Source organism: Rhodnius prolixus, unplaced genomic scaffold (assembly GCF_049639745.1).
Source record: "Rhodnius prolixus isolate KJV_2025 unplaced genomic scaffold, Rpr scaffold_3, whole genome shotgun sequence".
Lineage (NCBI taxonomy): Eukaryota > Metazoa > Arthropoda > Insecta > Hemiptera > Reduviidae > Rhodnius > Rhodnius prolixus.
In genome coordinates this window covers 15,710,753-15,724,094 of record NW_027411603.1, presented here as the reverse complement: position 1 = coordinate 15,724,094, position 13,342 = coordinate 15,710,753, and the positions used below count along the sequence as shown (strand labels likewise).

The 13,342-nt window shown below is 33.5% G+C and overlaps 1 protein-coding gene across 11 annotated transcripts in view; it reads right to left on the bottom strand.

Annotated features, from left to right (window-relative positions):
• Positions 1–3,841: 3,841 nt before the first annotated feature.
• The window catches only part of LOC141453691 (uncharacterized), a 298,436-nt gene continuing 288,935 nt past the window's right edge, over positions 3,842–13,342 (bottom strand). For 10 of the 11 annotated variants that reach the window (XM_074127200.1, XM_074127195.1, XM_074127197.1 and 7 more), the window contains 2 exons: positions 4,853–5,104; positions 3,842–4,209 (listed from right to left, as the gene is read on the bottom strand). In XM_074127200.1, the coding sequence (XP_073983301.1) occupies positions 4,070–4,209; positions 4,853–5,104 (392 nt within the window). In that variant the 3' untranslated portion in view covers positions 3,842–4,069. Of the gene's footprint in view, positions 4,210–4,852; positions 5,105–13,342 lie in introns of those variants that run through there. The other variant, XR_012458122.1, reaches the window with a different exon arrangement.

The following is a 13,342-nucleotide window of genomic DNA, read 5'->3' as shown; positions in this document are numbered from 1 at the left end:
ATACAGTTATAGCCACGATTTCTGCTCTGCTTGACATTGAAAAGTTGATAATGAAGCTGAGTTTAAGCAAAAGCAGAACGAAGTAGTAGATTACAAAAATTTATCAACTGGAGAACTAGTTTATTAGTTTCAAAACTTTTTCTGACTGTATATTGCCACAACGGTGACAAATTTTCACACATGGAAACAAATAGAAACAATCAGTTTTTAGTTTAATCACTTTCATTTGGATTTTATATAATATAATATAATAATTAGTCACAACTGTTTTCTTGTGATGTTAATAATAATGTTCCAAATGGTTTTCAAGCAGCAATTAAAGAACAGTGGGTGTACAAAAATATTTAATTTTTAAAATATTTCTGATTTCAATGTTTAAAAGACAATGTTCCAAGTTTTCAAGATGCATTTAGAAACACATTAAACATTATTTCACAGCAAAAAGTGACTCATTTTCTTGAGTTCCGGCCTTGAATCGTATACTCGTTCCCTTTTAAAACAAAACGTGATTTCAAATTACAATGCTACAACTTCCTGCATACCAGTTCTGCTGCAGAATCTAATTTAAAATTTACTTGCGAGTAACCCTTTTTCTGTCATTATAATTAAAGGTTAAGGCTGTCTCTTGTAAAAAAATAAAAAATAGAAATTGCTGACTCTTAAAATAGGAAATGCAATTAACACGATTCGGGTTAATTACTGGCTCCTTAGTGCACCAATCTTGATGGAAACTTTTTTACTATTGAATAAAGTTAATGCCATCAAAAAGGCTCATGTTCTTTTCCATGTTATGATAAAACAAAGTGTCTTCTACCATTCCAGCAAGAGTTCAGCCTAATAAACGTCAACGTGGTGGCTTTTATGGTACATAACGATCCTGCTGGTCAATAATTCTGTCACTCAATTTGGATTAATTAAAACTTTTTTGTGACTTAATTAGGATTTGCTAAAAAAACTCAAGGTGTTGATGCCTAAACTACAAAACATCTTATTTTGTTGTTCGCTTTCTTCGTCTGTACCCTGATCCACTTTTTATAACGTTTTTATCACTAAAAAATTATTATAAGAAAAGTAAAACTTTCCAAAACTCAAAAATTTGCAAAGAAAATGGGAAAGAAAGAGAAGATAAAACAAAACAGATTGTCCATAAATCAAAAGAAGACCTACTTTTTTATATTTTTTTTTCTTGGTTTTTCTGTAAGGAAATTCGCCTTAACCAATAGTAGAACCAATGTGCGAAGAAATTCGTGGAGAACAAGCACTCAGTATATATACCCTTAAAATGTCCGGTGCCGCACTTGTCCTCTCCTACAGTGGTCCTCATTCAAGCGTTTCTCTCAGGGTTTGCATGATTTATTAACTGTGTAGTAGTATCTGTTGGCTGGTTGTGTTTTACATTCTACTGGGCCAAAAAATAAAAATAAACTACTTCCTTAAATCACCCTTTTCCGTCGCACTAACCAACAAAAAATACAAAAACATACGCTCGTAAAAATAAAATATAAATAATAAATAAAATGAAGAAAGTTAATGGTTTTGAGACAAAAAATTATTTTTATTTCAAAAAATTTGTTTATATTTTCAAACTAATTATTCAAGTCACAATTACTAGTGATATTGAAACTATTGAATAACTAACTTTTATTATAAAGTAGAACATAAACTCACTCACATTAAAATCTCTTTTAATTTATTGAGTTTTAAGCATTAAGCAACAAGGATTTAGTATCCAGCACATTAACATTAAATAGGCGCATGTTAAATAGTGAAAAAAAGTGTGTGTTGCGTGAAAATATATATCTATTCATCTCGAAAACGAAAAACCTCGGAGAGTTCAAAATTAATATTTCTCTTATGAACATAAATAATTTGTAATAATGTGGCTGAAAGTTAGATTTATTCTTTACTTATTTTTATAATATAAAGACTTCGGGCTTGAATGTTATTTATGTTTTGTTAAAATAAATTGGCTTAAAAACAATTAAGAGATAATGAATTTGTTTGGTTTGCTTTTATGATTTTATTCATCTCAACATCATTATTATTTTCTTTCAGATTTCATTATAAAAATATATATATTTCAATTATTTAATTAATTAATTAATTTTTTTGACCAACTCTTTTGTAACCAATTTATTGCTTGACACAAATAAATTAATTAAGAAATATATATTTAACTAAAATGTCGTCAGAGGAAGTTGTAATAGACTTTTGGGCAACCGAAAGAACAATACTGAGTTTTTTTTTCGTTTTTTTAAGATTATCTCGAAAACGATTATTATTCTAAAAATTCTTAAAATTGGTACACTATTGTAAATAAGTTCGTCTACAATTATTATTAAGACTTTTCAGGAAGGTCATATTAAAAGCGCTTTCTTTTAAAAAGCCATTTTCGTATTCTTTGCTACAATGATTCCTATACATTAATATTAATAGACAAATATGGAACTAGATTTTCAAATTTTGAAAGAAATTGGCCGATAGGAAGTGTCAGTTAAAGAATAAATTCTCCAGATTTTCTGGAAATAGTTTCAACGTTCTCTTTAAACTGATTTTAAACTTGTAAATCTACAACTTTTATTGGAAATATTTTTTCCCGGAAACTTGACTGAACTCTCCAAAAAGCAGCTTGTTTCTAAAATACAATTTTTCGGTATAGTTTAGTGCTCTCTTTTGAGCACCAAATGAAATGATTAAAAAGTACTGCTACAATCGTGTTTGAAGAAAATGTCTAGACCTGTTTACTCAATGAATTGTTCACTTTCTTTACATTACAATTTGAAAGTTTTACATTTTCTTTTTCTTCGGAAACTTCCGTTTTATGGCAGTTCTTTAAGAGAAATTTAGGAGATTTCCCTGCAAAATTAGAATTTTTCGCCCAGCTCAATACAACAATTCAGTTTAATGTATGCTTAAAAATTTTATAAAGTTAGTAATATTAATTTTTTTTATATATAACATATTTCACAATATAGAAGATCTTGAACCCACTCAGATCCTTAGATATCTCCGTCATGCCTCTGAAACTGGAAGAATTGCACCATTTCGCCAGGAACCAGTAAGAGGGGCACAATTGGCCTAGTAGTCGGAAGTGCACTCTCATTCTCCGCTGCTACTTGTACACATTTATATCACATTGATATAACGGAATAACGTTTTTAAATTTCCATTGTTTTATGAAATATTATGCTGATAAATTGACGTATGACGTGAGGTAGGTAGATTCACTGAATAGTGAAAACTGTATCGTTAACAGGGACCTTTCGAACAGGTATGCAATTAACATCAGGCGATGAGAATCAGCAGAGATAATTTCCCGAGTCAATTGATTAAACTGCCATAATTACATTCATGTTGGCCCTTCCAATTGGCTGGTTTCTCCAAATGCTTATCATCAGGTCTTACAGTGATACCTAAGCTAAATGTTTCTACGACTTTTAATTTCTTGAGTTATGTTTTTGTTGAGCTATTTATATTCATCTCACACACAAACAATACTTATGCAACTTAACATAGATAAAGTTCAAAAAGAATACTGTCAAACTGATAACGGAGCTTTGGAGAACTAAAAAGTTGGCCAAGCATTTAATTAGTTTTAACGTGCAATAAAAAGTCTATAGTTTAAAGAAAAATTAATAGATTTCTTAATTAGCCGTCCAACTTTTTATATTTATTAAAAACACTTACCTTCAGAGATTCGAATCTGACTTATACAGATTGTTCGTGTTCTCTTTAATGGAATTTTTGAATATTGTATTTTCTCTTTTTTGACAAATTTTGATGAATCCCTCATTTGAGGGATTTAATAAGATGTATAAAGAGGGCGAAAAGGAAAAATTAATTAGGGATTGACATGAAAATTATATTTATAACATTTATTTACAAAATCAATATTACTTATATTATTTTGATTGTAATCAATAAATTACCAAAAAAACAACAAAACAAGAAACTTACAAGAAAACAAAACAAAAATTTAAAATTTATATACAAAATTATACATATTATATTCTGTACATACAAACTAATATCACATGAGAAGACTTATGGTAGTTTCTTAAAAAATCAATTACAAGGAAGTGTGAGTCTCATCGTCTGGATTATGGTTACGATCAGTAGTGTTCGTGTTGAGCAGATAATCCAGATCGTCTGATATTCTGTTGAGCACGTCGTTCTTTTCCTCTGGGTTTTCTTCTTCCAAATAATTTCCTATTCCAAAAAAAAAAAAAATACAAAAGTTAAATTACATATTTTTTTAAACAAATAAAGCGAAAATATAAAGAAATAAGGGGTGACCCATGTAATTATTAAACTCAAGTTACTAGAGATAAAAAATAGACTTAAGAACAGAGAAGAAGGTTAACATGGATTATTTTTATCAAGGTTCACTTCAGTAAATGGTTGTTCAAAGTTTGTTATTTTTTTTAAATTAATTCTTCTTCATAGGAATTAACAACTAAAGTATTGTAGCCCGGAGTTTTTTTTTTCAGAGCATCTTCGGCCTTCGGGCAGTGATCTCAAGCTAGAGACAACACTGTTCATCACCCGACAGGGAGCTGCAAGTAGCTGCTAGAAAGAGACAAACTAAGGGCAGCAGCTGGATTAGAACCCAGGATCTGTGCGTTCGAATCCAATATACGCTAACCACTCTATCTCAAAGCAAATTTCTTCCCTTCCGATGTTATTATTATTATTTTAGTTACATAATAAGTAATTTGTAATTTATTCTACAGATAATTTTTCTTCATATTAGAATGTTACTCTACACCAGAGCAATATTAGTTAAGATCGTTTTCTTATAAATCTGTTACATGTAATAAGATAGTTTAGTTACTAGATTACAAATACTAACCATTCTCTTTATCCTTTATGGAGACAACGGTTCTGGTCGATGGTTCTATATCAACGTTACACACCATAACAGTAGGTGCTTTACTATTATCTTGCAGCAATCCCAGTTCTAAGCACACTCTGGTGGTCACTATCTCCTGCAGGCATCCTTGTGCCGGATCAGTCGGTGGATTTTGATAATAACTAGCTCTCACTATGTGGCCACCTTTAGAGATTTCCGGACTGTCGCCTCCTTCTTCTATTACAGCACAACCTTAAATCATTAAAAAAAAAAAAAAAAAAATGTTTTGATTTTGTCTTTTTTTTATATTAATAGTATTTAATTAAGAAAACATTTAAATCTTTAAGGCGCCCGGAGATTGCTTAGTGCACCCTAGCATCTTGATAGCGTTCTTTTATTACTATTATATTATATTATATTTCATTAGTTAGCTGCGTCTAGGAAGAGAAGATCTGAGGCTAGGATAAGCAGATTCGAGAGTTAATCCGTCCCTAATAAAGTTTATCGTGGGCTTAATATATTGTGAGCAATTGCTTTAGTAACAAGAAATTTTTCCTCTTTCTAATATATGGAACTAATGAGTGCCCAATAGTTATCTTAAACAAACGCTTAGAGCAGGAAATCAAAGTATTTTATATAAAAATGTAGAGAAAGTTCTTAAAACCTATAGGCGATCGTATAATCATGAAGAACTGTAAGAGCTGTGCAAGGAACTAGTTGTGACTGAAAGATCTGAAGACAGGCTATGTCCTAAAAATGTTACACTAAAGCCTAAGAGTTGAGTAAAAGTTGAATTAATTATTGACATATCAGTTCTTTTTCTCTTCATTATATGTCTGAAGGCTCGCCTTGTTTTAATAAGCGCCTAAGAAGTTCTCCGGAAGATTCTGTGAAGGCATCTAAGAAATTTGTTTTATCTAAAGAAGTAACTATGGAGAAGAGCGATTTAGTTGTTATGATGAAGGAGGTGATGTCCGGCCTGTTAGACGATAAACTGGCCCCGCTTGCTACTAGGGAAGACATCGTTTCTCTCAAAAAGGAAATAATTGCTTTAAAACAAGAAAATACTTCTCTTAAGTTGGAAATTGATTCTCTAAAAAAATTACATATTAAAGCTGAGGCTAGAATAGAAGAATTAGAATTGTTATCTCGCCGTAATAATTTATTATTTAAAGGTTTGAATTATGCCTCCTCTGGTGACCCAAATGAATCTGTCAGTGCTTTTTGTCGTGAACTTTTAAAAGTTGATATTCCTCCTGATCACCTGAATGCAGTTCCACTAGGTAGACATGGAGGAAATGTTAATCGATCCTTACTGGTTTCGTTTTCTAATCAACAAGTTAGAAATAAAGTTCTAAGTGCTGCGAAGATTCTCAGAGGTTCGGGTTTTGTTGTTCACCAGGATCTCCCCGAGGCCTTAAGAAAGAAACGATCTAAATTTCTGTTACTAAAGAAAGAAATTTCAAGAGTAAACAACAGAGTCAGCTTGAAGATCCGCCCAAATTATTTACTTGTGGAGGGCTCTAAGTTCACTTGGTCCAACTGTGAAGGATTATGCTTTTCTGGTGAAGATGGCTCCGAAAAGCTCAACGCCCTAGTGGGAAATGATCTCTCTGGTTTTGTTATGGCGCTGAGAACCGACTCTCTTCCTATGGATTATTTCTCCAAGGTTAATTCACAAACCCCTCGCCAGCTGTCGGCCGTCACATCTTCTGCCAAGTCCGCTGCATGAGATCAACTTGCCGTCTGCGAGAAGGATTCTATTTCTGTTGTCTGTTATAACATTTCCGGTTTGAAATCAAAAATTGATAATTATCCTGTTTCTTTCTTGACCTTCATTAAAAAGTTTGATATCTTTATTTTAATTGAAACGTTTGTTTTGGAAGATTCTTTTACGTATTTCAATAATTATTTTTCAGAATTTAGGTTAGTGTGGGAGCCGGCTGCCAGGTATTCTAGTCATGGTCGAGCGAGCGGCGGTAAGTTGTGTGGAGTGAGGCGATCTATTAATAATGTAGATTTGTTTTCTTCAATGGGACACCCTGTCATTGGTATGCGATATAACGAGATTAGTTGTTCCTTATTTCCGGTTTATTTACATGGCAGCCGTTGGAATGATGACTTCATATCTCTTTGTGAATTTTTGGGATCAGGTACTATTGGGAAAGTAATTCTGTTAGGAGATTTTAATGCCAGGATTGGCTGTTCACAGGATCTCCCCGAGGAAATAGCTCCCAGTAATCCCAATTGTTTACCAGTCAGAAAGTCTAAAGATGTTATTATAAACGCGAATGGTTCTAAATTTTTAGATTGGTGCAATGAGAATGACCTGATAATTTTAAATGGGCGTTTTTATCCTGAGGATGTAGAAGGAGAGTTCACTTTTGTAGGTCCCATGGGGAGCTCGGTGATTGACTTCTGCTGTGTTCCATATGATTGGTTGCCATTCATTGAGCGTTTTGCTGTTTTGAATGAAACTTACTCTGATCACCTGCCTGTCTCCTTTTCTATTAAATTTCACAAGGATATCACTAATAACTGTATCCCTCTTCTACCTCGTTTACTTTGGAAAGATAGTAGAAAGGATGTTTTCAGAGGAAATCTTGAAAAAGAAGTTGACTCCATCGCGCAGTTTCCATCTAATCCTCAAGAATACGCTGACGTACTGGTCGGTTGCATTAAAAAAGCTTGCCCCTCTTCATCCCTTCCTTCTTCGTCTACTTACATCGGTCGTTATCAAAAGAATGCGTGGTTTAATTACCGCTGTTTGAGAGCCAGGATTAAATCTTTTAGGTTGCTTAATTTGTTTCGAAAATCCAATTCGAAGATTGCTAAGGAAGCCTATCTTCAAGCTAAACAAGATTACGTGGAGATCTGTAATATTCAAAAAAAAGAATATTTTTCCTCTCTGTACGAAAAGTTTAAAGTTGTTTCTGATTCCAAAGAGTTCTGGTGTGCAGTTAACCTATTCCGAAGTAAGGTCTTTGTTCTTGGGAATGAAATAAACCTGACTGAGTTGGTGTCCCACTTCAGATCTCTCCTCAACCCACCTTTGCTCTCCTCTTTTTCTTACTGTGATCCTTACACCTATTCACCTATTCTGGACTCCCCTTTTTCCTTAGATGAACTCGCTCTGGTTATTTCGAACCTAAAATGTAATAAAGCCCCTGGCCCGGACCGCGTGGTCTATGAATTTTATAAGTATGCTCCTCCATCTTTTGTAGATATACTTTTATCTTTTTACAATTACATTTTTGAATTTGGCGATCTCCCTCCGTCTTTTGGAAGATCTCTGATTTTTCCCCTTTATAAGAAAGGAAATATAAACGATGTTTCCAATTATAGGGGTATTTCCTGCCTTGACACCATAGCAAAAATATTTACGTCTCTGTTGCTTCGTCGGTTAGATAATTTTGTGACCCAAAACAATTTGCTGAGTGAATTCCAATCTGGATTCAGACGTGGCCGCTCTGCGATAGATAACATATTTGTTTTGTTAAATTTAGTCCGCTTGAGGCTGTCGGAGAAAGGGCAGAAATTATTCTGCTTTTTCGTCGACTTTAAGTCGGCTTTTGACTCCATAGATCATTCTTCTCTATTTTTGAAATTATTTAACGTCGGTGTTTCTTCAAAATTTATGAAAATTCTCAAAAAACTTTACTCTTATTCATTATCATCGGTCCGAGGTCACGAGGGGAATTCAGATTATTTTCAAGTCGGTTCGGGAGTAAGGCAGGGCTGCCTCCTAAGCCCGATTCTGTTTTCTTTATTTGTGGATGATCTTCCAGATATCCTGGAAAGTGGGGTTTTGGTGGGTGACACAAAAATTAAGATCCTACTCTATGCCGATGACATTGTGTTATTGACGGATAATCCTTTAGCCCTGCAAAGAAATATTAAAATTTTGGAGGGTTATTGTGATCAGTGGAATCTCTCTGTGAACTTGGCCAAATCAAAAATAATGATCTTTCGGAACGGTGGAAGGTTGGCTTCTTCGGAGAAATGGTATTATCGGGGTCAAAGAATCGAGGTGGTGAACAGATACAAATACCTCGGCGTCATCCTAACTCCTCGCCTATCCTTTTCTGCCCACCTAGAAGAGAGAATCTCGGTAGCCAAACTTGGTTTAAATAGAGTGTGGCATAAGTTCATTTTGAATAAAAATGTCCCATTGGACGCTAAACTCCAAGTTTATAAAAGTGTTTCGCGTGTTGTGGTTTGCTATGGTGCCCAGGTCTGGGGTTTTCAGTGTTATGATTTATTAGAGAAATTTCAGAGATTCTTCATTAAGAAGTTATTTTCTCTTCCTTCTTCTACGCCAAATTACATGCTTACAATAGAATCAGGTCTGGAACCTTTTGAGACTTACACTTTATCTTTGCACTTTAAATATGTTCTTAAAACTCTTTCTTTTCCTGATAATAGACTTACTAAAAAAATAGCTCTCCAAATTATCAATAAAAAACTTTTTTGGTTCAAGCATTGGCTCTCTTTGGCAAGGTTGTACTCTCATGGCTTTGAGGGTTGCCTCGCTGATCTTCCGAACTGGCGCAGTCAGCTTTTCTCTCTTGTTTCTGCGATCAGGGAATCTCTTTCCGAGCAGTCATTAAACAGAGCGGTTATGTCCGAACGTTTTCCTTTATATAGTTTCTTAGTTCGTGAACATAAAGATTGCGTAACGGCCTCTTTTCATGACAAACTAAACATCCTTGACCTGCGTTGGTTTTTCAAGCTCCGAGGAGAGCTTCTGTATTTGAACCATAGGCCTTGGTTAGATAGAGACTTTGACGAAGAAAAGTGTTCTCTGTGTAATTATAATGTTCGCGAGGAGATTTACCACTTTCTGGGGGAATGTCCTCTACTATCTGAGTTTCGTCAAATTTATTTCAAAAAGGCTACTCTCTCCAGGGAGGAGATCATTGGGTTCTTGTCTGGCCAGGTCCAGCCTTGCCCGCTGCTACGCTATGCTCGCCATGCCTGGAGGGTCAGGTATCACTGGCTTTCTGACATTATTTAGAATAGACATAGGATAATTCTAGAATTTTTGAATTGTAATTTCTTTATTTATGTATTTATTTTATTTTTTCCTTCCTTATTTTTCTTTTTGAACAAACGTGTTTTTCTTTTTTGATTTTTCTTCTCAATAAGTTTAATGGTAGTAGATAATTTATTATTGTTTAAATTTATATTGTTTATTTGTTCTCTTTATTCACTTATTTTACTTATTATTTACTTATTTTTTCTTTAATTGTTCATGCTGTAAACTCTGGCAGACGGCATTTGCCATTGCCTATATATTATGTTTTTTTTTCATAATTGTATTGTACAAGTCTTAAATAAAAATATAAAAAATAATAATAATAATAATAAATAATAATATATTGTGAGCAATTGCTTTAGTAACAAGAAATTTTTCCTCTTTCTAATATATGGAACTAATGAGTGCCCAATAGTTATCTTAAACAAACGCTTAGAGCAGGAAATCAAAGTATTTTATATAAAAATGTAGAGAAAGTTCTTAAAACCTATAGGCGATCGTATAATCATGAAGAACTGTAAGAGCTGTGCAAGGAACTAGTTGTGACTGAAAGATCTGAAGACAGGCTATGTCCTAAAAATGTTACACTAAAGCCTAAGAGTGCCTATAGAGTGGGACGATCGGGAACCTAACGTAAACAGAGTCCTGGACATCGCCAGTTACCAGTTACAAATTATTAAAACTAATTTAATTTAACATACTCCGTAAATAAAGCTTTTATGCCTGAAATCTTAACATTAATTTAGGTTGGATTTTTTTTTGTTATGAAAAATTTTATTAAAAATAACAAACATTTCTAAAAAACTTTAATTAAGTAGACTTACTAAAGTAAAAAGCTTTATTCAACAGTTAAACACTTAAGGGCTTATTCAAAAAGTACGAACTAAAGAGTAAAGACCTTTATACAACAGATCAGCATAACATTCTTCATTAAAGATTTTTGGAAAGGTTTAATTTTATTTTCAATTTATGTAAATTTTGCATAAATAAAAGAAAGGAAAAATAATCCATCTTCAAAGAATAGTTGTTTCAGACATGAAATTTTGACTAGTCAATTTAATTTTTTTCAATTATTTTGTATAAGTGTCTCAACTCTTAATGAGGTGATACACATTAATAAATAAATAAAAATAGTACATGATGATACACTATATGTCCATCTTAGTAGAAACTGAGGATAGACACTGGATAGGCTGGAACGTATCAAAGAACAAATCTTTGAAGATTAATCCATAAAATAATTCAGAATTTTGGCGGCCGTAGACAACACTTCACTAGGTCACTTGCCCTTGGAAGTGTTATCAGTGAATTGTCGGCAACAACGAGAGTTCTTTCGTTATGGTCATCATTGTCTATCACCTGAGAGAGAGCTGCAGAATCGCCTGGAAAACTGAAATGCAGCTTGCACGGACTAAAAACTGAAATTCTCACCTGTACTGATACGTAAGTGGAAGTATATTTGATAAAATTGGACAACATAACTTTAAAAAAAAAAAAAAAACCCTAGTTAGATTTCTTAAAATTTCAAAAATCCAAAATACATTGTTACTATACGTATACTGCTAATTCGTTTATTTCTCTCCCCCCGGTGAATTTATTTCGAACGCTAACGTTGTACCTGCCCCAAAAGATACGTAAGAGAATGTGAGTTCTACTATGTAAATAAAAGTAAAATATTTTAAATTTCAAATTACGTTTCCCTCAGCATAAAACAGCATTATAATGTAGGAAAATTCCAGTACAAACTATAAATATAAAAATGTGTCCACATTATGTCCCACGTAAAGTACTAAATAATTGTTTCATTCTTGAGTGGAAAAGGAGGAAATGCAGTTATGCACGCAGTCAGTATAACTACCATCTCCCACTGGACGATCTACCGAAATACCCCTCATCATCTAAACACTAGCCTGGAACTGCTTTCACATTACATCAAGCCAGTCGTTATTGCGCCCTACAGGCACTCCCCTCGTTAATCGTTTGTCCACCCTAGCCTGATTCAGCTTATCTTTTTTTTTTGTGCAGAGAATTCTCTGGCCGTCATGAGACAAACGGTTCGAGTCACATAATTTCCATACCCACAATCTTTTTTATAGTAGTATCCAGGCAGAATTCTTCGATCTGTCTCTAAAGTTCCGCGTAGATGTGCTCACATATCACGCACAAAGATGGTTCTAAACGCACATCCAAAATATTTGAACAACACATTGATCTAGATACGTCTCTTTTTCCATGTGAAGGCTAAAGGTAAAATATCTATGACCACTATCAAACTGGGTAAAATAGTAGTCGGCCTTACCAGATTGCCTCTCTATCTAAGGCTCACCTACTTGTCGTTCAGTGCCGATTTCAGGCATTCTGCCAGCCCCTAATATTACGGGATCCTTTCTCACGACTAGCAGTCCGCTTCTCGACCTTCAGATCGCATTATTTTCCCTTGCTAAGAGTTCAATAGGAATCAGTAAATCAATGACTAAAAGGGCAGACGAAAACTCTGATAATGAACACATAAGCGAGCAACATCATTTTCTAATACATCTCTTTGTTGAGTGATTCTGCCTGCATCTCGGCACCGTACCAGAGAACAGAATAAGCCACCTGCTGGACCTACTTGTTGGACCTAAGTCCGCTCACATTGGCCATCTGCTTTTCTATTCTAATTACAATTATTTCCCACGCTCGAATCCAGCTGCTTGCCCTTAGATTTTCTCTTCCTAGGAGCTCTTTAAGCTTATATTATTATAAGAATAATAATTAATATATGCCTCTAACTAGAGAACACTGTCCGGAAACAGGCAATGCACTGAAAAAAGCTCCAGGTACAAATACTTCAGATTTTGCGCGAGTTAAATTTAATAATAATAATAATAATATAATATAATATAATAATAATAATAATAATAATAATAATATATAATATAATAATAAAAATAATGAGTCAATAGCCTTAGATGTTGATGCGCCTTCAATCCAAAAATTAAAAAAAAAAACTAACAATAATAATAATAATAATAATGAATCAATAACAAAGAACGGAGTCTTTTTATTGTAGTTAATAGAAGAAGAGAGTGAATAAGATAAAATAATAACCACATGGGAACTAGGATATTCCTGAACTTCCGCTAGGTAAATCCTCTTACTTCGGGATTAAATTCTCTGGAGAGCTCTTTATTTTAGAATATGTTGTCTAAACCAACCACATAGAATATAAATATTAAAATACTAGACTTTTTTTTTTAATAACATAGATGTTTTATCAAAAATATCAATATAATTTTGACTTATTTTTTGAAACTTTACATTTTTAAGAACTCACAAGTTTGGTAATCGTATGTTAGGACTATAGTTCTCGTTATAATTTACATGGGGGATAAAACACATTGTGTTAGAAGCTTTGCGAATAATAGAGCAAACAACAAAACAAAATAACTATAAATATGTAGGTGTGTGTG